The sequence below is a fragment of the Schistocerca gregaria genome, chromosome 1, assembly GCF_023897955.1.
Source record: "Schistocerca gregaria isolate iqSchGreg1 chromosome 1, iqSchGreg1.2, whole genome shotgun sequence".
NCBI lineage: Eukaryota > Metazoa > Arthropoda > Insecta > Orthoptera > Acrididae > Schistocerca > Schistocerca gregaria.
In genome coordinates, this window is record NC_064920.1 from 859,162,216 (window position 1) to 859,186,966 (window position 24,751).

The window sequence follows — 24,751 nt, forward strand, 5'->3', positions numbered from 1 at the left end:
TACTTTGATCCTGCTGCAATAACACTGCAGCAATAGCGGCATTGGAAGCATCACTTTTAACGATAAATCTTTTGCTGAAACCTGGGACAACTATGACCAGTAGGTTGCTGATTGCAGTCTTGACACCTTCAGAAGCCACCTGTTGGCTCTCACGGCAGACAAATTTCTCCCCTTCCTATGTAGTTTATTCAGGGGAGCAGCATCTGTGCAAAATCAGAGACAAAACGGCAAAAATAATTCACCACCACAATAAATCTGGGTATCTCCTTCCTATTTCGAGGCTGAGGAAATTTCTTCCACGCCTTTGTTCATTCCTGGTCAATCCTAATGCAATCCCCAGAAATTAAATGGCCCAGAAGGGACACCTGTTTTCTGGCAAGTGTATTCTTGGATGTCTTAACAGTTAACCCTGCATCTCGAAGCGGGGAGAAGACCTGCCGAAGATGGGGAATATGATTCTCAAAAGACTGATTATAAATGACAACATCATCAAGGTAATTAAAGGCACAAGAAAACTTCTTGCCACCCAGGATATCATCTAACAAACGAGAAAAAACTGACGCCCGAGTGGACAAGCCGAATGGCACCTGATTGAACTCATAAATGTACCATTCAGTGCAGAAACCAGTGACATGTTTAGACTCTTCGATTTTTGTGAAGTTCACTTCTCGTTTCTTGGGCTCTTGCTCCGTCATCAAAATGTTGGGTCTGGTTAACTTGCTAGGCAGGCATCTAGCCACTGGTAAGGTCCTCAGGGCACACCTTAATCAACCTTCCCCTTCTTCTTCTTCTGTAGGCAGGACCAGAGACTATTGTTTTAATGGGGGAGGGGGGGGGGGGGAGGTTGAGCTGTGGCCCAGTTGATCCCTCCTGTTTGAGACCACTAAGATTTATGCTTGAGGTAATTGAAGGGGACATGGTGTGTTGTGGTGTGGAGAGTTGAGAAGTGAAGTTGCAATATGGTAATGTCCCTCAAATGATTGCCAAAATGTGCTAGGTGGACCTGATTTCTACCAGCTTGCCTAACAGTAAGTTGACCGTCCTGCAGAAAGGACTAGTTCTGCTGCAGCTCATCCAGTGCCTTGGAAATCTTATTGAGAGAAACACCTACCTCCCCAATGGTGCTGTGCGCAACCTGTTCGCCTGCTTTGGAAAGCTACCCTCAGTGCTAAACTCTTGAATTCTATGTTCATACTGCAAGTGCACCTTCTTTAGATGCATGATTCCGGGCAGCTCCTTGGATCTCTAGTAAGTTAGCTCCCCGCAAACAACGGAATAAATTAAAACAATGCTCGACAAACTGAAGGAATCCTTTTCACTAAGGAAATGACAAATGACCAGAGAAAGGGCAGACAATTCTAACCCCCCACTTCCTGTCACCAATGAAATGCAACCGCACTCTGCTGCCAGTGGTAACTTACAATTATGGCTAAAGGGATGTAAAGCCCATGTACCATCATGTGTCATTTCCTGTTGCTACCTTATTGACTTTAACACCTCTGAAACAGGTAGGCCATTGGCAAACACAATTTCAGTTAATTGCAACACAGACTGAGTAAGATTTCAGATCCGAATAGTAGGGCAATAAAACAAGATGGTCTTGATTATCAAGAGTCAGCTAACCCAAATTAATTTAATTAATTGAGTAAGATTTCAGATCCGAATAGTAGGGCAATAAAACAAGATGGCCTTGATTATCAAGAGTCAGCTAACTCAAATTAATTTAATTAAAAGCAAACAGGCAGACCTCAATAATAACATCTTCATTTATGTAAGATTACCAAATAGTAAACAGGCAGGCCTTCTTTAATAACAGCTTCACTTAAGTAAAATTACCAAATAGAAAACAGGCAGGCCTCCAATGATAACAGCTTCAGTTAAGTGAAATTACAAAATACAAAATGGGCAGGCCAGCTTTAATAACAGCTTCAGTTAAATGAAATCACGAAAAAGAAAATAGGCAGACCTTCTTTAATAGCAGCTTCAGTTAAGTGAAATTACCAAATAGAAAACAGGCAGGCCTTATTTAATAACAGCTTCACTTACGTAAGACTGCCAAATAGAAAACAGGTAGGCCTTCATGAATAACTGCTTCAGTTAAGTAACCAAGACTTTGAATGGCCTCCTTGCTAGAGGCGCACCAGAAGGCTTATCTGCAACACCAAATAGGAAGACCAAGAAAGGTTACAATGAGAGGACTGGCCTTCCAAGGCCCTTTTTGTTGGGTACAGATTGGCAAAAGAAATATTAACACGGAAAGGTCAATTACGTGAAAGCAACAATAACTAGCCAAATGGTATACCTATGTCACTACAAGATATCGCCTCTACAACGGCAGCATAATGCCCAAAAGAAAACTATGCTGCCAAGCCCAATTACATAGCCTCACAAATTGCAAATTTTGAGACCCAGGCACCTCCTAAGCCAATTATATTAACAGAGCAGTGATGATGGCAATGCCCGAAGGTATCTTGAAACCTGCACCCAGTCGTATTACAAGAGAACAGTGCTGATCTGGCTGTTCAAAAACATTGAGCAGGCAGGTCGGCTAAAACCCAACCATGTAGGCACTATGAGATGATGGGCGGGTGTGGTGGGGGATTGGGGGATGGGGCAGGAGGGGGGGGGGGTTCATCCACAGCATAGAAGAAACATGTTATCACTCTAGATCAGGGAACACCATTGGCTCACACAGTTCAAGATATCCAGTTAACAAACAACAAGGCCAGTATTGACTCGGGAAAAGCAAACAACAGCCACAATTCAAGGAAGCAACTGTTGGTGAACTAGATCAGCTACGAAATCGCAGTGATTGCAACAAAGCTATAGGTATCAAGAAGAAAATAACGGTTAAGATCACAAAATCCAAAACTTAAGTGAAGTTCACGAATCGGAGATGTAGCTTGCCGGTTCCAAAGGGGCCCAAGAATTCAGCACAGCGAAACTGGCTTCAACTCTGCCATTGGTGTGCCATGTCCCAGAGCTGGCTGGCCAGGCTACTCATGAAGACAATACTCAAAGCTAACTACGGATTCAAATCGGTCCACAAATATGTTCAGCAACTACTTGTCATATCGTATGCCCAAGGCACTTGCAGAAGTGCTCACCTTACTCACCTGGTAGACCTCTCACACCGTCTTTCTTGCTCTGTTACTGCTCTCCAACTGTCACAACACACTCCGTCCCCATCAACAGCCTGGAGCAAAGCTCTTAATGGCTTCAAACTAGAGGGACATGCTCTGTTACCGCTCCCCAACTCTCCATGCCACAATACACCCCGTCCCCATCAACAGCCTCGAGCAAAGACCTTAATGGCCTCAATCCAGGGAGACATTGCATAACAGTTTGAGCTAGCGGCACCAGGAATTTTGAAGGCAATGCCAGCAACCTCGTCATGGCTCAATATTTCCAGGTGTTATTGCATAGAACAATAATTTGTCATTTAATAGACTGACAGTCAAGGAAACTAGTGTAACTCCACTAAGAAATAGGAAGGTTAAAATAAGGCAAAAAGCAGAAGACTGTTTCTGGTGACTGTGGTATTAATAAGCTAGAAAACGTTAATGACAGGTGAATTTTTCTTATTGGGATTGCACATGTATTTAGTTTAAAATACCATAGGATAATTTCTTTTGTTAAGATTTGGCATCAGACTAGTTCTATTAGTATAATGCTTTCCATTTTTGTGTGTGTAATCCATCACTTAGTTTACTACAGTGACATTGAGCTGTGCAGTCTGAGTTATAGCTCATTCATAAAAGTGAAAAATAGATGTTAAAAATAACTAATGTTCTCTTACAAATTAATTTATTTTTAAACTGAAGAATTTAATTCCAGTTCGGACACAAATAATCCAGCCTCCGGTAGACACCAAAGTCTTACTTGGCCTCACAGCAACTCTGCAGTGCAAAGTTTCGAGTGATCCATCAGTGCCATTCAATGTAACGTGGTATCGTAATAAAGAGTAAGTTTTTGTGTTTTTTTCAGTATGTTTAATAGTATAAGTAATGTTAATAGTTACAATTTTTCTGTCTTTTTAAAGCTTCCTTTATTGCTTAGCAATTTTCATTTTTCCTATATGACTCCTCCCCCCTACCCATCCCTCTTCTGTGGCTTCTTAATTCATTGCATATATACGTTTTGTGTCTTGTTGAAATGTTGCTCATAATTTTAAAATGAGAACTGTATAACACTTGAAAGTTTTATGTAAAACATTATGATATTCCTTTTTTAAATGTATTAATTAATTACAGGAAAATTGTTTTGGGCAACAGTCAAAGAATATCAGTGCAAGATGATGGTATGCTGGAGATACAGGCAGTGAGAGCTGCAGATGTTGGTGATTATACTTGTGCAGTTACATCTCCAGGTGGTAATGACACTCGATCTGCGCATCTGAGTGTCATAGAATTGCCATTTGCCCCTGTAAACGTGAAAGCCATGAGATTGGATACAAATACACAGAGAGCTGTAAATGTTAGCTGGTCACCAGGATTTGATGGAAATAGCCCAACTCTCAAATTCATTGTACAGAAGAGAGAAGTATCAGACATAGGTCAGCACAATTATCATTTACTTGCTATATTTATTGATTGCTGGCATTGACATTTTCATATAATTCATAATTATGGCAAAGAGCATTCCTTGATGAAATATTGACTGATTTTTCAGATTTGATTGCAGATCCCATTCTCAACTGGGTGACTGAATTAAGCAATGTCTCAGCACAACAACGCTGGATACTTCTAACAAACCTCAAGGCAGCAAGTTCGTACCAGTTCAGAGTTAGTGCAGTTAACAGTGTTGGAGAAGGTTCACCATCAGAACCGAGCAATGTAGTACATCTTCCTCAAGAAGGTAATTAACTTTCTACAATTTGGTTGCCACTACACAATAAATCCTTATTAATAAAAACTGTTCTTCTTTTGTGTTTAAAAGTATAAAACAGTTGAGTTGAGTAATAAATGAAAGCTTACTTTGTAAGCTTCATTATTGCCTTCAAATGCCATACAGTATAATAAATAAAAAAGTAATTAAGTCTTAACAGTTTATTCAAAAGATGTTTTTGTTTCTTTGTGTATTACAGTCTTTATTAGGATATTCTCAAGTGAGGATTTCTGTTTAATAGAGTTAACAGATGTTATTAATGCTGGTATCAATGATATATGGGACAATTTTTGGAAAATATCACATGTTGATTATTTTCAGCCATCTTTAGATATATTTATACATGGCTGTTTCTGTCATTAGCACGACATGCCAAAGGTACAAATTGCAGATCCACTGCAACATTCTGTGTTTGCTGTTATTAACAATCTGATTTGGATAATTAATGTTCTTCTATGTATTGGAATTCATTGCTGATCAAAATATTATAGAAATTTTAGCTCTTTACTGAGCTACCTTAATTGTAAATGTTTGTGTGTAGTGGTGTATTGATTAATGTCAGAGGTAGCTTGCATTTTTGCTTTTTTGGAAGAGTTTAACTTGAGTTATCAGTGCCTAAAAATACTCCAAGGCTTGTTTTTTCTGTTTGTGTTCCCATTCTTAGTAGTTATTTATGTTTATCTGGTAGATAAGGAGGTTTATCTGTATGTGGCCATTGGTTACACATGATGAAGACATACCGTATTTACTCGAATCTAAGCTGCACTTTTTTCTAGTTTTTGTAATCCATAAAACTGCCTGTGGCTTAGAATCGAGTGCAAAGTAATCGGAAGTTCTGAAAAATGTTGATAGGTGTCGCCACAACTAACTTCTGTCGTCGAATATATGTAGCACTACGCAGTCATGCTTTGCAGGCACAAAGATAAATACTGGCGCCAAAACCTCTGTTTCAGTAAATAAATTTAAAAGAAGGTGGAAGACGAGCTTTTTTTCCGCCTCGAGTTTAGACTGCTGCATTTTCATACATTATCCAACGAAGTAAATACAAATTTCGTATTGTACATCTTTGAATGTAGAAGCATTGCAATGTACTACGAAAATCTGACTGGCAAGACTGTTTGGTATGTTTGTCAATATGGCCAACTTTGCATTCTGAATTTTTTTCCTACCTGTGAGAAGAGATGGTTGCTAATAGGAACTTTTATGACTTGTGAATCACATGCAGTATTCTCTTCACCATAAGAATAATACGGATATAAACATTTTGCCATGCATTCTTTCGTGTTTGCTGCTATCTCATTTAAATCCTGTCTGCCTAATAAACTACGAAACTAGAGTGAGACAACAGCAAACGCGGAAGAATAGACATATCATGTCATGTTTATATTCGTATTATTCTTATGCCTAATACAGTCAGAAATGAAGCATGGCAATTGACTAGATTTTTAAATCTAAGATGACTCTAATTTCTGTGCAGAATGTAATGTACTAAAGAGGCGTCAGCAAAGATTTTCAAACTGAGAAAAATTTTCACTAAACTCTCGTTCACAACATCTTCTATCATACGCAGTCTATTATTTGGTTCTTGTTGATCATTATCAAAAAAAGCAGCAGTGTAAGTAAGAATACGACAAACAATGCATGACACGGTACAGTAATGCATTTTCAGCTTTGAGTGACGTAAACACTTATAACAAAGAGAACGGCACTTATCAGAGCAAAGAAAAATAAGTAATCAATTCAAACAGACGAAGCACGTGAAAAAGGAAGGGTACCCGTATAAATATGGACGGAGCGCATGATGCATAGCAACAGCTACCTGGTAAAGCTTTTACTGCTAAGCTTACGACTCGAAACAAACTACTGTAGCTGTATCGTCATATTACAATGGATCAATTTTGTTTCGATTTGGAGGTGCGGCCTAAAACTTTTCTCTCCCCTTGAATTTCGAGTCCCAAATTTCAGGTGCGGCTTAGATTCGGGAAATTTTGTTTTCCTCGATTTTGAGTCTCATTTTTCAGGTGCGGCTTAGATTCGAGTGTGGCTTAGATTCGAGTAAATACGGTAGCTCATGTGTGCACGAATGATGCCAGCTACTACGGTTCAGAGGCCCTCCTTGATTCTTTCATCAGTAGAATTAATTTATGATGACAATCTTACATATGGGGTGGAAGTACAGCAAATAAATTGTAGCATAATTCCCAGAAAATACTGCAGTCCTCTTTGTACTTGGAGTCATTTGGATGGGTTAAAGCAGAGGCTCAGACAAGTCTGTGACTGTGTAATAAAATGGAACACCTACAGCCATCCTTTCGATGTTATTTATTATATGGCTACCAGTTGTGATTCAGTACACCATCTTCAGGTTTTAACTGATACTGAGGGGGTTAATTCCAGTCATATACATGATTTCATCAGTGGCCAACAACTATGAACTGGTTTCCATAGACTGTAACAGTAGTGTTGTCTCTCCAGCCATCAGCAGTTAGTAGTTGATGGTTTGATGGCTGGAGACACAACATTGTTGTTACAGTCTATGGAAATCAATTCATAAGTATTGGCCACTGATGGAGTTGAAGTATTGAATCACAGAAACTGGTAGCCATATAATAAATAAAATCAAAAGGACGGCTGTAGGTGTTCCATTCTATTACATAAGTGAACAGCCAAAGTTCTTCAGAACCATCAGTCAGAAGGATAGAAACACAAAAAAGTCTGTGACTATCTCAGATGCAGTTTTCTGGACCTCTGTTATCACATTGTAATTGTAGAGCCACACCCTCCACCTCACCTCCCCCATAGTAGTTCAAGCACATGCCACACTTAGGCATGCTCTGGAGGGGGATTGCATTAGGTTAGAGGAGCTCCTCCATAAATGCATTGAATTGGTTTATGGGCCTCATTTGGAGAGGTGTAGATCAAGCATATGAAATACAGAAAGGAACATACGTCTTTTCAGGAAAGAAAGAGAAAATGTTATTCCTATGGTGCACATGTCCAGTGCAATGGACAGCTGTTAATGGTCACTTCTTTGGTGTTACCCATTAGTCCTGAGGCCACATATGCATGTAGGGAACAGCACCAATAGGGAATGCCAAATGAAGTGGATTTCATGCATTTGCAATGTCAGGACTGATTGAAAACAACTGTCCACTGTCACACCATGTGTTTTATATGTTATTAGATACCAGCAGGATGGTCCACGGTGAACTCTCAAAGTTAGTCTCACTTATTAACAGTAATTATATCCTCATAGTATTAAGAACAGGAAGTTTGCTAAAACCAGAGAGCAGTAGTAATGAAGTACTAAATTCTCTGATATATAAGGAAAGGCTTGGAACCAATGATGACAGCATACTAGTTGCTGTAAGGAACCTATAGGTATCTAGTGAGCTTATTACAGATCCTAAATGGAAAGTAAATGTGAATGAAGATAAGCATCAAAGGGGAGTCAATGTTGTAGCCAGAACACCTGCTTCAGGAGATATAGTGGCAAAATATTTTAGAGGAAATTTACAGATTATTCTGCATGAATGTCTTGCCTATGCTATAGTAATAGGGGGGATTTCAGTATGCCAGCTATAGACTGGGTGATTCACATAATTAAAGGAGATGTCATTGGACAGGAATTCATGTGAGGTTATTCTAATATTATTTCTGAAAATTGCCTTGAAGAATAACTCAGTCAGCAAAGTGGCTAATGGAGGTAATGCTGCTGATCTCCCAGTGGCAAGCAGTCTCAGACTTGCACTTCTACTGCTGGGTGTAAACATCCAGTGGAGGAGGTTGAGACTTGTCCTCCTGGATGCTCTTATGGCCAAAACTTTTTTAATACCTTTTGGTGTACAAAGATCACCCAGCTGTTTGTATGAAAAATGATACAACTGTTGTAAAATCTCCATCAAGACATGTATTTAACATTATCTCTAAAGAAAAATTGTGTTAACAGTGACAACCTTAGAGCAGGGATCCCTACTCCCACAGAGAGAGAAAATTCATTTTTACTTGGAGATCACATTTATATGTTTTAATATTCACAGCTCCATCAGGTCCTCCAGTAGGATTTGTTGGTACAGCAAGATCACCATCTGAGATCATAACGCAATGGCAACCACCATTAGAAGACCATAGGAATGGACAAATTTTGGGATATGTTATACGTTACAGGTTGTATGGTTACAATGAAAGTCCTTGGACGTACAAAAATATTACAAATGAGGTAAGAGTGTGATAATGACTTATGATTAAATTAGTAATTTGTATAGTTATTTCTGTATAATGCAGATAATGGCAACCATCTGTGACAAATACTTTCCACAATTTTGTGTGTGTGTGTGTGTGTGTGTGTGTGTGTGTGTGTGTGTGTGTGTAGTTTCTTAGTTCTAAGGAAGGATATTGTTCAAAAGCAAGTCTTGTTTATGTGCCTGTTGATCACTTAACACTTCTACTTATACTTTATGGCTTAGCTGCACTCCTTCCACTATGCACTTTAGAAACAGTATTTTTGTGTCACATGTCATCAGTATGCATTGATGCCTTCCTCTGTTTCTCAAAACATTTCCTTCACTTTTACCATTTTCTGTGTTCGATCTTATGATTACATTTTTATTCCTGCTTGTTTCTTTTGCATGGGTTTCTTCTTATTTGATGACTCATTTATCAACCACGTTATTTATTACAAAAGTCATATTATTGTTCTTCTATTTCTCTTGTAAGTGTTTTTGTACCTATAGTGTAAATCGTTCTTCTTATGATGGTATTGGCAACTACTATATATCACTTCAGAGACTAAAATAAGAATTATTTACATTATTATTAAAGTAATAATCCCAGAATTTGAATAGAGTGGGTAGACAGGTTAGACAGTTTGGGCCGAATTTGAAAGCATTCTCTGTCAACGAGTCCTCTCTGGTGTCTTCTTAAAACAATAATGAACTTACCACTATTCATAATATTCTGCTGTATATTCCTTATAATTTGCTCAATTGGTTTCTCCTTACTTTTTCATGACAACTTTCTGTTCCTTGGATTTTGAATTTGTACACTAGTCTTCAGAAAATTCTGAAATAAGTTTTTGAGTTATCACATTTACCAAGTTAAAGACTAAATATGTTTTTATGTGGGGGAGTGAGCTGTGTTATGCATTGTGAAATTAAGAAAACAGACAGTCGTTAGAAATTTTCTATTTCTTTTCTTTTCAAGGCTCAGAGGAGTTACTTAATACAAGAACTGATCACGTGGAAAGACTACATTGTTCAAATAGCTGCTTATAACAATATGGGTGTTGGTGTTTACAGTGAAGGAATGAAAATAAAAACAAAGGAAGGAGGTAAGCTGTTCATTTCCATGTTTGCATCTCCCAGCTTTTATTTTTAATGTATAACAGTATATCATTCATAGTATTTTGTGCATCGAAGTTGTTTTGATTTTATTCGCCTATGAAAACAACAGGAAATAAGTAATATGAATAATTATCTATACACTATCTACAAATTTAATTTGAAATTACAGCAAATGTGCATTTAGAAACAATTTTTTGTATTTAGAGTTGACATTGGTCATTTTAAAACACCCATAGTTATTTTTAATATTGTAACACTCTGTATGTGAGGTCGTGTCCTCAGGTCGTATAAGTTAAAATACCATAGGATTTTTTCCTATCATATTCACTTTAAATTCTGAGGATGGAAAATGTGTTCTAAATATAGTTAAATTATTATATTTGTATTGGTTGAAATCATCTGAAGGAGCTTTTTTCCAGTAAAAAATGGAAGAATCCACTGGCACACTTTCTTCTCTGTTACACATTTATTTATTTCCTGTTCCGTTTTCAGACACTACCATTGCTTTAGTTTAAATGGATAGCGAGATACGGGATTGTACTAATTATACTATTACCAGTGAAACTGCTATGTACACTACAGGTTTACAAGGACATATTACAAAAAGAGCATTTCTCTACTAATAAGTGCTTCAGTTTATTCTGTAAGGTATTTAGATTAGCTATCTTAATATCATATTGTAGTCTATTATACAAAATTGTCCCTGCTATATGTGGACTGCAGTCTCCAGCCTTTTATCAATTGTAATTCTGTGAAAGTTTTCCCTTTCAGTGTGTTGAATATATGTACATTACTGCTTATTATGTCATGTACTGGATATAGTTTCATAAACTTGATTGCTTGAAGGATATATCTAGAGCAGATGGTAAGTACGCGGCTAATCCGGAAAATAAGGTTACAAGAATTTTTTGAAGTACAAAAATTTATGAAGTACAAAAAATGAATTTATTTTAATAAAATGTACATAAATTGTAGTACAGGTCTAGCGTTATTTTTCCATATTATCACCATTTACCTCAACACATTTTGTCATATGTGGGACGTATTTTTTGATTCCTGTGTCATAGACATCTCCCGCTGTTTTTTTTCACCAGTTCTTCACTTCGATTTTCACACTGTTGTTGTCAGAAAAGCATTTTCCATGAATGTGTTCCTTCAATTTAGTGAACAGATGATTGTCGCTAGGTGTGAGATCGGAGCTGTGAGAGGGGTGGCTTAAAACATTCCAACCAAATGTAGTCAACAACTCTTGTGTTGCATGAGCTGTGTGCAGGCACGTGTTGTCATGAAGGAGACAGACTCCCATAGTCAGCATCCCATGACTTTTGTTTTGTATGGCTCTGCAAAGTTTCTTGATAGTCTCACAATATCTCGCAGAATTTATTGCTTCTGCTCTTCCCAAAAAATCATCAAGCAGAATCTCTTTTCTGTCCCAAAACATTGACACCATGATTTTCCTTGCTGTTTGCTGAATTTGAATTTTTTGGCTGAAGGAGAACAAGTATGATGGCGGGGTTTTGGCCTCCTCTTCTTCTTCTGGGTGGATTAACATCTCTTCCGTAGGGGGCTCTGGAGCATCCAACAGTTTACTAAAATTTTCTACCCAATGTTTCAATATCTGTTAGTCACCAGTTAGTATTTCCCCATTTTTATTTTACATATGTTTGTCTTTCATTATTAATTTTCTGATAGAAGTGATGTTTCTTTGATTTTTGTTTCCATGGAGTTTTTCAATACAGCTAATTTTGTTTCATTTTCAGTGCCAGAGGCAGCACCAACAAATGTGAAAGCAGAAGCAGTTAGCTCCACAGCAGTGAAAGTTTGGTGGAAACCACCAGACCCACAGAAAATAAACGGCTTAAATCAGGGGTATAAGCTACAAGCATGGAAAGGTAAATACATCCTGTAATTACATGTAAAGTCTTTTCTTGCACAATGTAAATAATTCAGGAGTAAAGGAGACAACTCACAAACAGCAGAAGTGTTGATTCATTGACAGGTACATAAAAAAGAATGAAAATGTTGTTAGCTTTTAGACAAATCCTTTGACAAGCTAGAGGACACACACACACACACACACACACACACACACACACACACACACCTCCGTGCAACAACATTGTGCCAGCTGAACCCACAGTGCCACGACTGGAGTTCAGCAGGTAGAATGAGGGGTTGTGTTGAATTATGTGTGTTGAGGGAGAAAAGAAGCAGGAGCCAGTAGAATGGTTAGGGAAGGGTGCTGACATCTCAGAGGGAGGTAGCAACTGGACAGGATAGGAGTGCAGGAGGAAGAAGCAGCAGCTGCATGGGGTAGAGATGTGACACACAAGCACTGGAACCAGTTAGTTTGTGTGGTGCACAATGATGATGACATAGAGGAATTGATTAGTAACAGTGAAAGGATGTAGGAAGGGGAGACTCACACGTAGGAATGGAAGACTGTTGCGTAAAGAATGTGGGTACAATGAGTTAGCGGAGATTGAGGTCAGGATGATTATCTGAGTGAAGGACATGTTGCAAGAATAACTCCCATCTGCATAATTCAGAATAGCTGGTGTTGGGGGGAAGGATCCAAGTGATGTGGGTTGTGAAGCAGCCACTGAACTTGAGAATGTTGGGTTCACCAGTGTGTTCCACTGTTTGGTGGCCATGCCCACATAAAATGCTGTGTAGAGACTGCAGCAGAGCTGTACAGACTAGTTAGTACCACAGGCCGCTATTCTTTCACTGTTACTACATAACTGCCCCAGAAAAAATTTGTTAGTTCACTACTTTTCCAAAATATTCATTTTATTTAAATTTTACATGGTTTTTATATTATCATTGGCCTATCATCATGAAGTAAATGCCTGTAGGATCACAGAGACATATAAAACTGCTGCTAATCTTTGTTACAAAAAGCTCAGCACAGCAAAGAGTCTGCTGATAAAAGCTTACTGATGCAAAGTATGTACTGTGAAGTACATGAACCACTTATAGCTAAACAATATTGTTTCTGGTGTGTCTTCAGAAGGTTGCACAAGAAAGATATCGAGGTATAAGTTGAGTTTGAAGTATATGGTAACAAACATAAAGTATCTTATCTGACGTGATCTATGTTGGAACACAATAATTGAAAACAAGTCACTTCTTCATTAATGTAAGAACAAAATAATACCTGAAGGTTGTAGGCCTGAAAATGCGACAGTAAACTGAATGCTTCAAAGTCCAATGCCCGTACACTAATTGTGCTGCAATCAAAGTCTGAAAGGAACATGAAAAAGCTTAAGTTCCAAGAGGATGAGCAAAAGTTAAAGTCCCAGAAGAATGCCCTAAAGGTTAAGTTCAGTATACCACCAATGGAAAGTAAAGACTAATATTACAAAGTTGAATTGCTGGTCATGGCATTGAAGGCCATATCTCTTTGGTGTAGAGGCCTTGAATGGTGTAGGGCCATAGCTGGCAGCTCCTGGACGCAAAGGTCGATATGGATGGCATCAGCAGCGATTCCTGATTGTGGGAATGCTTTCGAAGTCAGCACCTGGCCCAGAAAACTCACTGGAGTATGGCCCAGTCACCAGCTTAAATACTACCTGGGCACCAGGATAGTGTAGGTACTACTTTCAGCCACGTGGCCTATGGAGGAGAAAAGGGTCACAAGCCAGTGATATTTGATGGTGCTTGGGTTGCCAGCTGGTTGCCACGCGGATCATGGTCATCCCTCAACTGCTGTCTGAAGAATTGTCCCCTGCAAGGCCTGTATCCATATAATCTGTCTGTGTTGTTGGTTGCTGGCTGAGCAGCCGCCAGGCCTCGGCAAAGCAGGTTTGTGCTATGGGTGGATGCCAGTGTCTGGCTATTTGTGCTTGTGTACAGCCAAAAATATTCTGATCTGGTTTTTGTTGGGCACCACTAAGTGCTGATCCAAACTAGTGACATAAATGTGAGGAATAAGTATGAGGAGGAATAATTAGATAATCATCAGGATATGGAGATATACAAACCAATGCTATTCTTATGACTGTGTCCTATTTTTCTCTTCGGAGGCCGAATGAGCCTAACACACAATGTCACAACAATGCTACACACAGAGCGATCAAGGCAAAGTAGAAAGCACCAATCAGCTGGTGTCAATACCCCCTTCCCCCCTCCATCCCCATCCCTCCCATGCTTCACCTCTCGCCACTAGCTACGCACACACGCGTTGCTCCTACCTGTGTTTGGGCACACAGTTGTGAAAGAGAGTTGGTTTGCACCGTGCCTTCACTATTACATTGTTAAATCTTTATAAGTCTCACCAAAACACCCAAAATTATTGAGTAACTTATAGTTTTTTGTTCCAGAAGAATGGATAACTGTTTATTTTGTTTAGTGAGGAACTTTTAGTTTATTTTGAAAGGAAGAAGGCTGAGCGGTTAAGAAGAATGATCACTTAGTTGCTAACATAATTGTTAAATTGTAAGGCCATTTGCTGATTGTTTTTGTTTTTTATTTTTACTTTTGAGTTTAAGTACAGTATAAGGTTGGTCTCCCAAAAAGCTGACTGATTATTAATAGTAAACAACTGAAAATACCAAACTGACTCCATTTCTATTTAAAATAGGTAGTCCAGTGTTTAGGGCAAAAAGTCCAGCAGAATGTAATGCCAAGTCTGGCTTTTCTATTTTTGGACCTGGCAAGCCTTTTTCCCTGCCATGTGTAGCTCATGATGCTGTGTCTGTATTGTTGTCACCCCAAATTTCAGTCCCATAAAGCAAGTGCAAGTCTAGTAATCCATAGTGTATTTTTTAAGGACAGAAGGAGTCACTTTATTTGTGATACATTTTAATGAGCAAATGTTGCAGATAATGTTTTTACAGCTGGAGCTGATAAGGTCTTTTCATATAAGATGTTCATAAATCACACCACATAAAAATTTACACTTAAGAAATGTTTTAACTGTGGACAGTGATGTCCATTCGAGATTGATTATATGTAAAATAGGGGAAAGACAACCATTCACCAATAGCAAATTGATGTGTGGAGCTCCATGCATTGATGCGCTATATGTGAGTTGTTGCCTTTCTCTTATTTTACATATCGCCCCATTCAGGAATTTCCATTATTGAGATTGGCTTAATTTAACAAGAACTTCACCACAACAATCTTGTCCTTATTCAGAATAAGTTTATGTATGATTAGACATTATGTGATCAGATTAGAGTTATCTTTATTGTTTTGTGACACTACTAACTGTTCAGAACAATTGCAGGTAATAAAGGATGCATCATCAGCTTAATTCTGTAAATTTGAGTTTTGTGGCTGTTTTACATCAGTAATATATACAAGAAACATATGTGGCCCAGGAATACTTCCCTGTCGGGCTCCACAGTTGAGAAATTTGTATGTTGATTAACCTTAATTCTTAAGGCAGACTTTAGTGTATTGTCTTCTATCTTATATTATGTTAAAAGTACTGCAAGATCCTCAGAATCACAGTCCTTAGACAAATTTAGAAAAGTCCCAGTGACCTTGTTTCCTTTATCCAGTCTGTTTAGCAGTTCATGGAAGAACTGCTGCTGGGATAGATTAGCCTTTCCAGCACCTGTGCCATGCTGTGAGTTTTTTAGTAGGTTGTATTTACAGAAGAAATATCCCATTTGGACTTGCCAGGCACTGAGGTCAATAAAATTGGCCTGTAATTATTTACGTCAGTGGTTGCTCCCTTTTTATATACTGACCATATTTCAGTGATTTTTTAAAAGACTAAACTGCCCCTTGACTGTATAGTACTGTGTTTTGCTTCATACTATCTAGATTTCGGCTTTTATGCCATTATCAAATACAGTGCTGAAAGTTAGACTACTGGACTGGTTCACCAAATATGATGTGTTAATGGTCTAAGAACTTGTAGCATTTACTCGCTAATGGCACAAAAGCTGAAATCTAAATAGTACAGAAGAAAAATACAGTAATATACAGTCAAACTACGATTTATTATTTCAAAAAATACTACATGACTGGTTTAGCTCCATGAAAAACTTTTTATATCTCAGTGAACCATAAAAGATCCGAAAAAGTCCCTGATTGGCTAGCCAACTAAACTGAGTTAGTGATTTTATTAAATCATTTGTGCATTCTCTAAATAATGTAGGTGATATATCATCCCATCCACAATATGCTTTAATTTTGAGTTCTGAAATGTTATGTATTACATATACATTCATATACAACAAAATGCCTCTGAACAGCAACAAAATTGGGAAAAAAACTGCCTAACAGTTGCTCAACCAGAACTAATATATGCAAGGGAAACCATTTTCAAAACAAGTAACATTGCCAAAATAGATAGAATACTCAAAATAGAAATAAGAAAAATCAGAATGTGCATTTACAAAATTGCCAAGAAAACAGACACTGATGACTATCTCCTAAAGGAAGAGGCTACAAGGAAATGCAACCTCTAATAAGCATCATCAGGAGGAAACTCATTTCATTTTTGGGCATGTAATTAGGACACCAGGAAATAAAATCTCCAGGAGAATAATTGAGAAATTTTGGAACAGTCAGTAGAGATTAGCGCAGCTATAGGAACCAAGGAAGGTGTTTGGGAACACAAGTTACAACTGAAGGTGTAAAAAACAAAACAAACAAAATCAAGAAACTTGAAAACAAATAAACTGGACCAGTGATATTCAACCTGGTCCCTACCGCCCACTAATGGGGTGTTCCATCTTGTAATGGTTGGTAGGTCATAGGGGTTTACAAAACATTTTCATTACATTTTCATAAAATTATGACAGAAAGTGTTTGTTATGGAATTATATTTTATTATTGCTTTAACGTCCTGTAACTTTGATTTATAAATTTTATAAATTAAAATTACTTACTTGCTTTGTAAATCACTTTTACCATGGAACCTGTGGAAAGCTAGAAAATTTTACTACTAACAGTGATTAACAAAGGTGGACAGTAAGTAAAAAAAGTTGACTACCCCTGACAAAGGTGGACAGTAGGTAAAAAAAGTTGATTACCCCTGAACTATACTACAAACCAAAGTCAGGCAATGGAAAGCGTAATTTCAGATGATGTGAGAAAATGAAGAGGTAGCCTATTTTATAAAAATTGTTTAAACTGGTTCAATAAGGCCATAAATTGTATAAGTGTGTGTGTGTGTGTGTGTGTGTGTGTGTGTGTGTGTGTGTGTGTGTACTCTGCTCAAAAAAGATTTATTTGAAGCTTGATGTTGAAGTAGAATAAAACAATTGGATTGCACACATTAATTAATATTTATTGATAGAAGAAACTGTGTACATCATTAAAGCAGAGAAAAACTAAACTTCTTTTTAAGAGAACAAAGGCTTGTTGATTCTTCATTGTCTTTTTAAACATTGCCAAATATAATCCAGTCACATCACAAAAATGGAATTAACCCCCCCCCCCCTCCTCTTGAAATGATATCTAAAATTAAATTTTGAATATAACATTTTCTGTGCCTGTCAAGCTTCACTGTTTGGTGAATTATTACCTTAACTTCTAAATGTCTATTCCAATCACTAGACACACAGAAGAGTGGGGAGTAGGAAAGTCAAATGGAACAAGAATGGTGGTAATAGTAACCTTTTCATCACACTCACATTTTGGTGAACTCATTTTGAGATTGGTTGGGTGGTGGGGGGAGGGCTGTAACACAATGACCAAGGAACATTTAACCATAGGCTAACATAGTTTATAATTTTCTCAGCAAATTACAACAACGAAGTTGTAATTTCATAAATAGATGATGTGTGCATTTGCTATTGTGCTAAGCCACATATTTCACTTACAGCTGTAGAAGTAAATACTTTTACTATATGTCAATGTTATTGACTGTTTTGTGTGATAGAGCAGTATCAGTTGGCTGTACAACACACCAATAGTTGTTTCCCTTTTGGCAAAGTAATTTTTTTTAAAAGTCGTAGTTTCTTGTAATTGTTATCATTTAACATGTCAGATAATATTTTGTTTCATTTGTTATTTATCTACTTTCTGTAGTTTCTGCTACAATGTCGAGACACAGAATGTCAATAATGGGAGTAATTGATTTGTAGCTCATTCAGAAAGACTGTAGTCATTGCTGGCATACTGAACCAACTATGATACCCTCTAGCAGGGTTTTGTCACTGTAATGTTACTGTAACATTTATGTAAGAATAGAAAATTTCAAGTACATTATATCCGTTTGGATGTTCAGCTATTTGTGGGTTGTTAGCTGAGTCGAGAACATAGGACCAAATCAGCAAACATTTTTATGAGATTTTGTTATTGCCAGAAACAACATGGGTGTTATTAATCCTGAACACTGATTTAATCTACACCTGACTGATTTCAGTAGCTCATATTGAAGCATTTATTCCTTTACATTTGTAGATATTTACCGTCCAGTTTAATTTGTTATTCCTTATCTACCCTGTGGATTCATTAAAATTTATAATTGCAGACATATTTACAGGCCTGTCTGCTTGTGTCTGTGTATGTATGGATGGATATGTGTGTGTGTGTGTGTGTGTGTGTGTGTGTGTGTGTGTGTGTGTGCGCACGAGTATATACCTATCCTTTTTTCCCCCTAAGGCAAGTCTTTCCGCTCCCGGGATTGGAATGACTCCTTACCCTCTCCCTTAAAACCCACATCCTTTCATTTTTCCCTCTCCTTTCCTCTTTCCTGACGAAGCAACTGCCAGTTGTGAAAGCTCGTAATTCTGTGTGTGTGTTTGTGTGTTTTGTTCATGTGCCTGTCTGCCGGCGCTTTCCCGCTTGGTAAGTCTTGGAATCTTTGTTTTTAATATATTTTTCCCATGTGGAATTTTGAGAGGCCAATGTCAGAATACCCAGACTAGTGAGCAGGGGTCGATAAGAGGTTCGCAAACGTAAACCGCTTATTGCCTGAACTTCCTGTTTCTGAGCTAAAAGTATCCTTTTAGAATGGGAGAGTTACCCTAAAATATAATACTAAATGACATTAAGCAAATAAAAATAATCAAAGTAGACTAATTTTCATGTCGAATGATCACTTACTTCAAATACCGTTTGAATAGTAAGAATGGCAGCATTAAGTCTTTGAACAAGATCCTGAGTGTGGACTTTCCATGACAGTTTTCCATCTATCTGAACACCTAGAAATTTAAACTGTTCAGGTTCAGTAATCGTAACTCATTTTGTGAAATTAAAATATCATGTTTTGTTGAATTGTGTGTTAGAAACTATAAAAACTGAGTCTTATTGTCATTTAGCATTCGTTTATTTTCTACAAGCCATGAACGTACATCATGAACTGCACTATTTGAAACAGAGCCAGTGCTGCACACAGCATCCTTTACTACCAAGCTAGTGTCATCTGCAAACAGAATATTTTGGAATTACCTGTAATACTACAGGGAATATCATGTGTATAAATAAGGAACAGGAGTGGCTCCAACACTGATCCCTGCCCCTCCTCCCCTCGTTCTCAAGACTGTGAATAATGATCTTTTGCTGTCTGTTGTTAAAGTACCTCACAGAGAAAAGAGAATATACCATTTTCTAACAAAGAGATAGAGGGGCTGGCCAGTACTTACCTCAGCTCAGTACAGCCGATAGAGACACAAAAAACAACCGAAAATTTAAGCTCCTAGCTTTCGGAATAAATGTTCCTTCATCAGGGAGGAGAGAGGGGAAAGAAAGGGAAGAAGGGAAAGTGGATTTAGTTACTCACAACCCAGGTTATGAAGCAACAGGGAAAGGAAAACAGGGAAGGTAGCAAGGATGGAGGCATGGTTGTCAGAGGGAAGCCAAAGATATTCTACTGCAGGTACTGTGCCAGCTTCAAGCCAAAGAGGATGCATACAGAAGTAAAGAGGTGTATAGTATAAAGATGTAGGATGGAAAGATGCATGAATGGCTAAAGAGGAAAGGGAAAGAGGAGAAGACTGAAAAGTAAATGGGAGTGAGGTTGTTTAACGTAGGTTTAGTCCAGGGGGATGGCGGGATGAAAGGATGTGCTGGAGTGCAAGTTCCCATCTCCGCAGTTCAGAGGGACTGGTGTTGGGTGGGAGAAGCCAAATGGCACGTACAGTGTAGCAGGTTCCTAGGTCCCTAGAATTATGCTGGAGGGCATGCTCCGCTACTGGGTATTGGACATCTCCTAGGCGGACAGTTCGTCTGTGTCCGTTCATGCGCTCAGCCAGTTTAGTTGTTGTCATACCGATGTAAAAGGCTGTGCAGTGCAGGCATGTCAGCTGATAAATGACATGTGTAGTCTCACACGTGGCCCTTCCTTGAATTGTGTATGTCTTCCTAGTAGCGGGGCTGGAGTAGGTGGTTGTGGGGGGATGCATGGGGCAGGTTTTGCAGCGGGGTCGGTTACAGGGGTAGGAACCGCTGGGTAGAGAAGGTAGTCTGGGAATATTGCAGGGTTTAACAAGGATGTTACGGAGGTTAGGGGGACGACGAAAGGCAACTCTGGGTGGTGTGGGGAGAATTTTGTCAAGGGATGATCTCATTTCAGGGGTTGACTTGAGAAAGTCATATCCCTGGCGGAGTAATTTATTGATGTATTCGAGGCCAGGATAATATTGGGTGACAAGGGGGATGCTTCTGTGTGGTCTGAGGCTAGGAATATTGTTGTTGGACGGGGAGGAATGTATTGCTCGGGAGATCTGTTTGTGGACAAGGTCTGCAGGATAGTTGCGGGAGAGGAAAGCACTGGTCAGGTTATTGGTGTAATTGTTGAGGGATTCGTCACTGGAGCAGATACGTTTGCCACGAATACCTAGGCTGTAGGGAAGGGAGCGTTTGATGTGGAATGGATGGCAGCTATCAAAGTGAAGGTACTGTTGTTTGTTGGTGGGTTTGATATGGACAGAGGTGTGGATGTGAGCTTCAACAAGATGAAGGTCAACATCCAGGAAGGTGGCTTTGGTTTTGGAGAAGGACCAGGTGAAATTCAGATTCGAAAAGGAGTTGAGGTTATGGAGAAAATTAAGGAGTGTTTCTTCACCATGAGTCCAGACCACAAAGATGTCATCTATAAACCTATACCAGGCCAGGGGAAGCAGCTCTTGGGTCTTCAGGAAAGCCTCCTCCATGCGGCCCATGAAGAGGTTGGCATAGGATGGAGCCATCCTGGTTCCCATGGCAGTTCCCCTGATTTGTTTGTAGGTCTGGCCTTCAAAAGTGAAGTAATTATGGGTGAGGATGAAGTTGGTAAGTGTGATAAGGAACGAGGTTTTTGGAAGATCTTCGGGTGGGCGTTGGGAGAGGTAGTGCTCAAGGGCAGAGAGACCATGGGTGTGTGGGATGTTTGTGTAAAGGGATGTAGCATCTATGGTGACAAGAAAGGTTTCAGGTGGGAGAGGAGTGGGAATGGATTTGAGGCGTTCTAGGAAGTGGTTTGTGTCCTTGATGTAGGATGGGAGCCTGCAGGTGATAGGTTGGAGGTGTTGGTCTACCAGAGCTGAGATACGTTCTGTTGGGGCTTTGAACCCTGCTACAATGGGACGGCCAGGATGGTTCTCTTTGTGGATTTTGGGTAATAGGTGGAAGGTAGGGGTACGTGGCTCAGGTGGAGTGAGTAAGTCTATGGAAGCCATTGTGAGGCCTTGTGAGGGACCTTGGATTTTTAGGATTTTCTGCAGCTCAGTCTGAATGGAGGGAATGGGATCCAGGGTAACAGCTTTGTAGGTTGAGGTGTCGGAGAGTTGACGCAGTCCTTCTGCCACATACTCCACACGGTCAAGTACCACAGTTGTGGAGCCTTTATCCGCCGGAAGGATTACAATAGAGCGGTCTGTTTTCAGCTGTTTAATGGCACGGGATTCAGCTGGGGTGATGTTGGGAGTTGTCGGAATGTTCTTCAAGAAGGACTGGGAGGCAACACTGGATGTGAGGAATTCCTGAAACGTCTGCAAGGGATGGTTTTGGGGGAGGGGAGGAGGATCCCTTTGAGAAGGCGGTCGGAACTGTTCTAAACAAGGTTCAACACTGGGTCTAGTATTTGGGGGCTGTGTTTGGGTGGTGAAGTGATATTTCCAGTTGAGGTTCCGGGTGAAAGAGAGGAGATCTTTAACCAGGGCAGTGTGGTTGAATTTAGGTGTGGGGCTAAAGGTTAAGCCTTTTGATAGAACAGATGTCTCTTGAGGAGAGAGGGATCTGGATGAGAGGTTTAGAACTGAATTGGAGTTGGTGATATGTGGCATTTGACTGTGGTTATAGTTGAGATTTGGTCTGTGTGGGGTATGTGCTGGGATGGGGAGATTGAGTAGGGTGGCTAGGCTAGGTTTGTTGGCTATGAGGGGGGTTTGTTGACGGTTCCGTTGTGGTTGGTGTTTGTGAGGGATAGGGAGAGGGACCCCACTTCTTAGGTGTTGCACTAGCACTGTGGATAGTTTTTTCAGGTGGTGTGTGGCATGGGACTCAAGTTTGCGGCTGGCTTCTAGGATGATGTTCCTGAGTGTGTTCTCCAAGCAAGGGTTTGAGAGGTGGAGGACTTTGAAGAGAGATAGGAGCTGTTGGGAGTGGTGGTTACATGAAGTAGTGTAGAGGTTCAGGACAAGTTGGGTAAGGGCTAAGGATTGAAGGTTCTGGAAGTCCAGGAGAGATTGGTGGAAGGAGGAATTGCACCCAGAGATGGGAACTTTTAAGGTAAGTCCTTTAGGGGTAATTCCAAAGGTTAAGCAGGAACGGAGGAAAAGTATGTGGGATTGCAGTTTGGCTACGGTAAATGCATGTTTCCGGAATGAATGTAAATAATGTGGTATAGGATTAGGGTACATAGTGGGTAACTGGTGGGTAGGGAAATTAAATAACTAAAGTTAGAATAGTAATCATAAGAAGGAATAAAACACGGAAGGAGGGGCGAGAAAGAAAGAAATTGTGTTGGTAACGTTAAATACCAAAGAAAGACCACCGAATAAGAAAAATACGGAAAAAGTTGACCAGACCAAGCAGGTATGTCCAGATCAGGGGAAAAAGAACACACGCTGCTCAAAAACAGAGATAGCGAGTAGCGAAAAAAGATCGCGCGTGACGCAAAAAAGATCGCGCGTGACGCAAAAAAGATCGCGCGTGACGCAAAAAGGTTCGCGGGTGGCGCAGAAATGTTCCAAAAAATGTTTCCTGTGGCAGAGAAAGATAGGCAATGGCACGAAAATATCACCAGCAACACGAAATCGACGGAATTGGATGATACTGATAGGTGTGGAAGAGATTGTTGGCAGTGATTGTTGGCTGGAAAACAGCGAATAACGAACGTTAAAACTAAAGGAATGTTAAATAATGGAATGTTAAATAAATAAATCAATAAATAGAAAAAGAGAAGTGGACTATAAACCGAACAAGACAATAGGAGGCAAATGAAACTAGCACAGTTGGTGACGAAAATAAAACACTGAAGAAGAGAAAGTGTTTAGATGACAGATGTAAGTGATAGCTAACAAAAGGGACAAAACAATGAAGAATGTGGACCATATAGGTGATCTAAATAATTAATGGAAAATCTCATATAAAGATGTGAAACAATTACTAACAAAGAGATAGAGGGGCTGGCCAGTACTTACCTCAGCTCAGTACAGCCGATAGAGACACAAAAAACAACCGAAAATTTAAGCTCAAAGCTGGACTAAACCTACGTTAAACAACCTCACTCCCATTTACTTTTCAGTCTTCTCCTCTTTCCCTTTCCTCTTTAGCCATTCATGCATCTTTCCATCCTACATCTTTATACTATACACCTCTTTACTTCTGTATGCATCCTCTTTGGCTTGAAGCTGGCACAGTACCTGCAGTAGAATATCTTTGGCTTCCCTCTGACAACCATGCCTCCATCCTTGCTACCTTCCCTGTTTTCCTTTCCCTGTTGCTTCATAACCTGGGTTGTGAGTAACTAAATCCACTTTCCCTTCTTCCCTTTCTTTCCCCTCTCTCCTCCCTGATGAAGGAACATTTATTCCGAAAGCTAGGAGCTTAAATTTTCGGTTGTTTTTTGTGTCTCTATCGGCTGTACTGAGCTGAGGTAAGTACTGGCCAGCCCCTCTATCTCTTTGTTAGTAATTGTTTCACATCTTTATATGAGATTTTCCATTAATTATTAATATACCATTTTCAGTTGTTAAACGACTTCTAAAGCTGAACTGTACATTTGATAGCAAATTATGTGATATAAAATGATCAAGTATCCTTACATACACAGCCTTTTCAATAACTTTAGCAAACACTGATGACATAGAAATGGGTCTAAGATTTTCTACATTATCCCTTTTTCCCTTTTTATAAAGCAGCTTTACTACTGGGTGCCTCATTCGTTCAGGAAACTGACCATTCTTAAAGGAAAAATTACAAAAATGGCTTAATACGGGGCTAACATGTGCAGCACAGTACTTTAATATTCTGTTAGGCACTCCATCATATCCATGAGAGTCCTTAGTCCTCAGTGATTTAATTGCTGACTCAATCTCCCCTTTGTCAGTCTCACAGAGGAATATTTCAGACATCAGTCTCGGAAAGGCATTTTCCAACAGAGTTGGATGATTCCCTGTAGAAACTAAGTT

The 24,751-nt window shown here is 39.3% G+C and overlaps 1 protein-coding gene across 7 annotated transcripts in view; it reads left to right on the forward strand.

Annotated features, from left to right (window-relative positions):
- LOC126272780 (protein sidekick) overlaps positions 1–24,751 on the forward strand; it is a 614,097-nt gene that overhangs the window by 516,802 nt on the left and 72,544 nt on the right. For 4 of the 7 annotated variants that reach the window (XM_049975937.1, XM_049975945.1, XM_049975963.1 and 1 more), the window contains 6 exons: positions 3,838–3,964; positions 4,254–4,555; positions 4,672–4,857; positions 8,928–9,106; positions 10,090–10,216; positions 11,990–12,121. In XM_049975937.1, coding sequence (XP_049831894.1) covers positions 3,838–3,964; positions 4,254–4,555; positions 4,672–4,857; positions 8,928–9,106; positions 10,090–10,216; positions 11,990–12,121 — 1,053 coding nt within the window. The remainder of the gene's footprint in view (positions 1–3,837; positions 3,965–4,253; positions 4,556–4,671; positions 4,858–8,927; positions 9,107–10,089; positions 10,217–11,989; positions 12,122–24,751) is intronic. The other 3 variants (XM_049975981.1, XM_049975954.1, XM_049975972.1) reach the window with 1 other exon arrangement.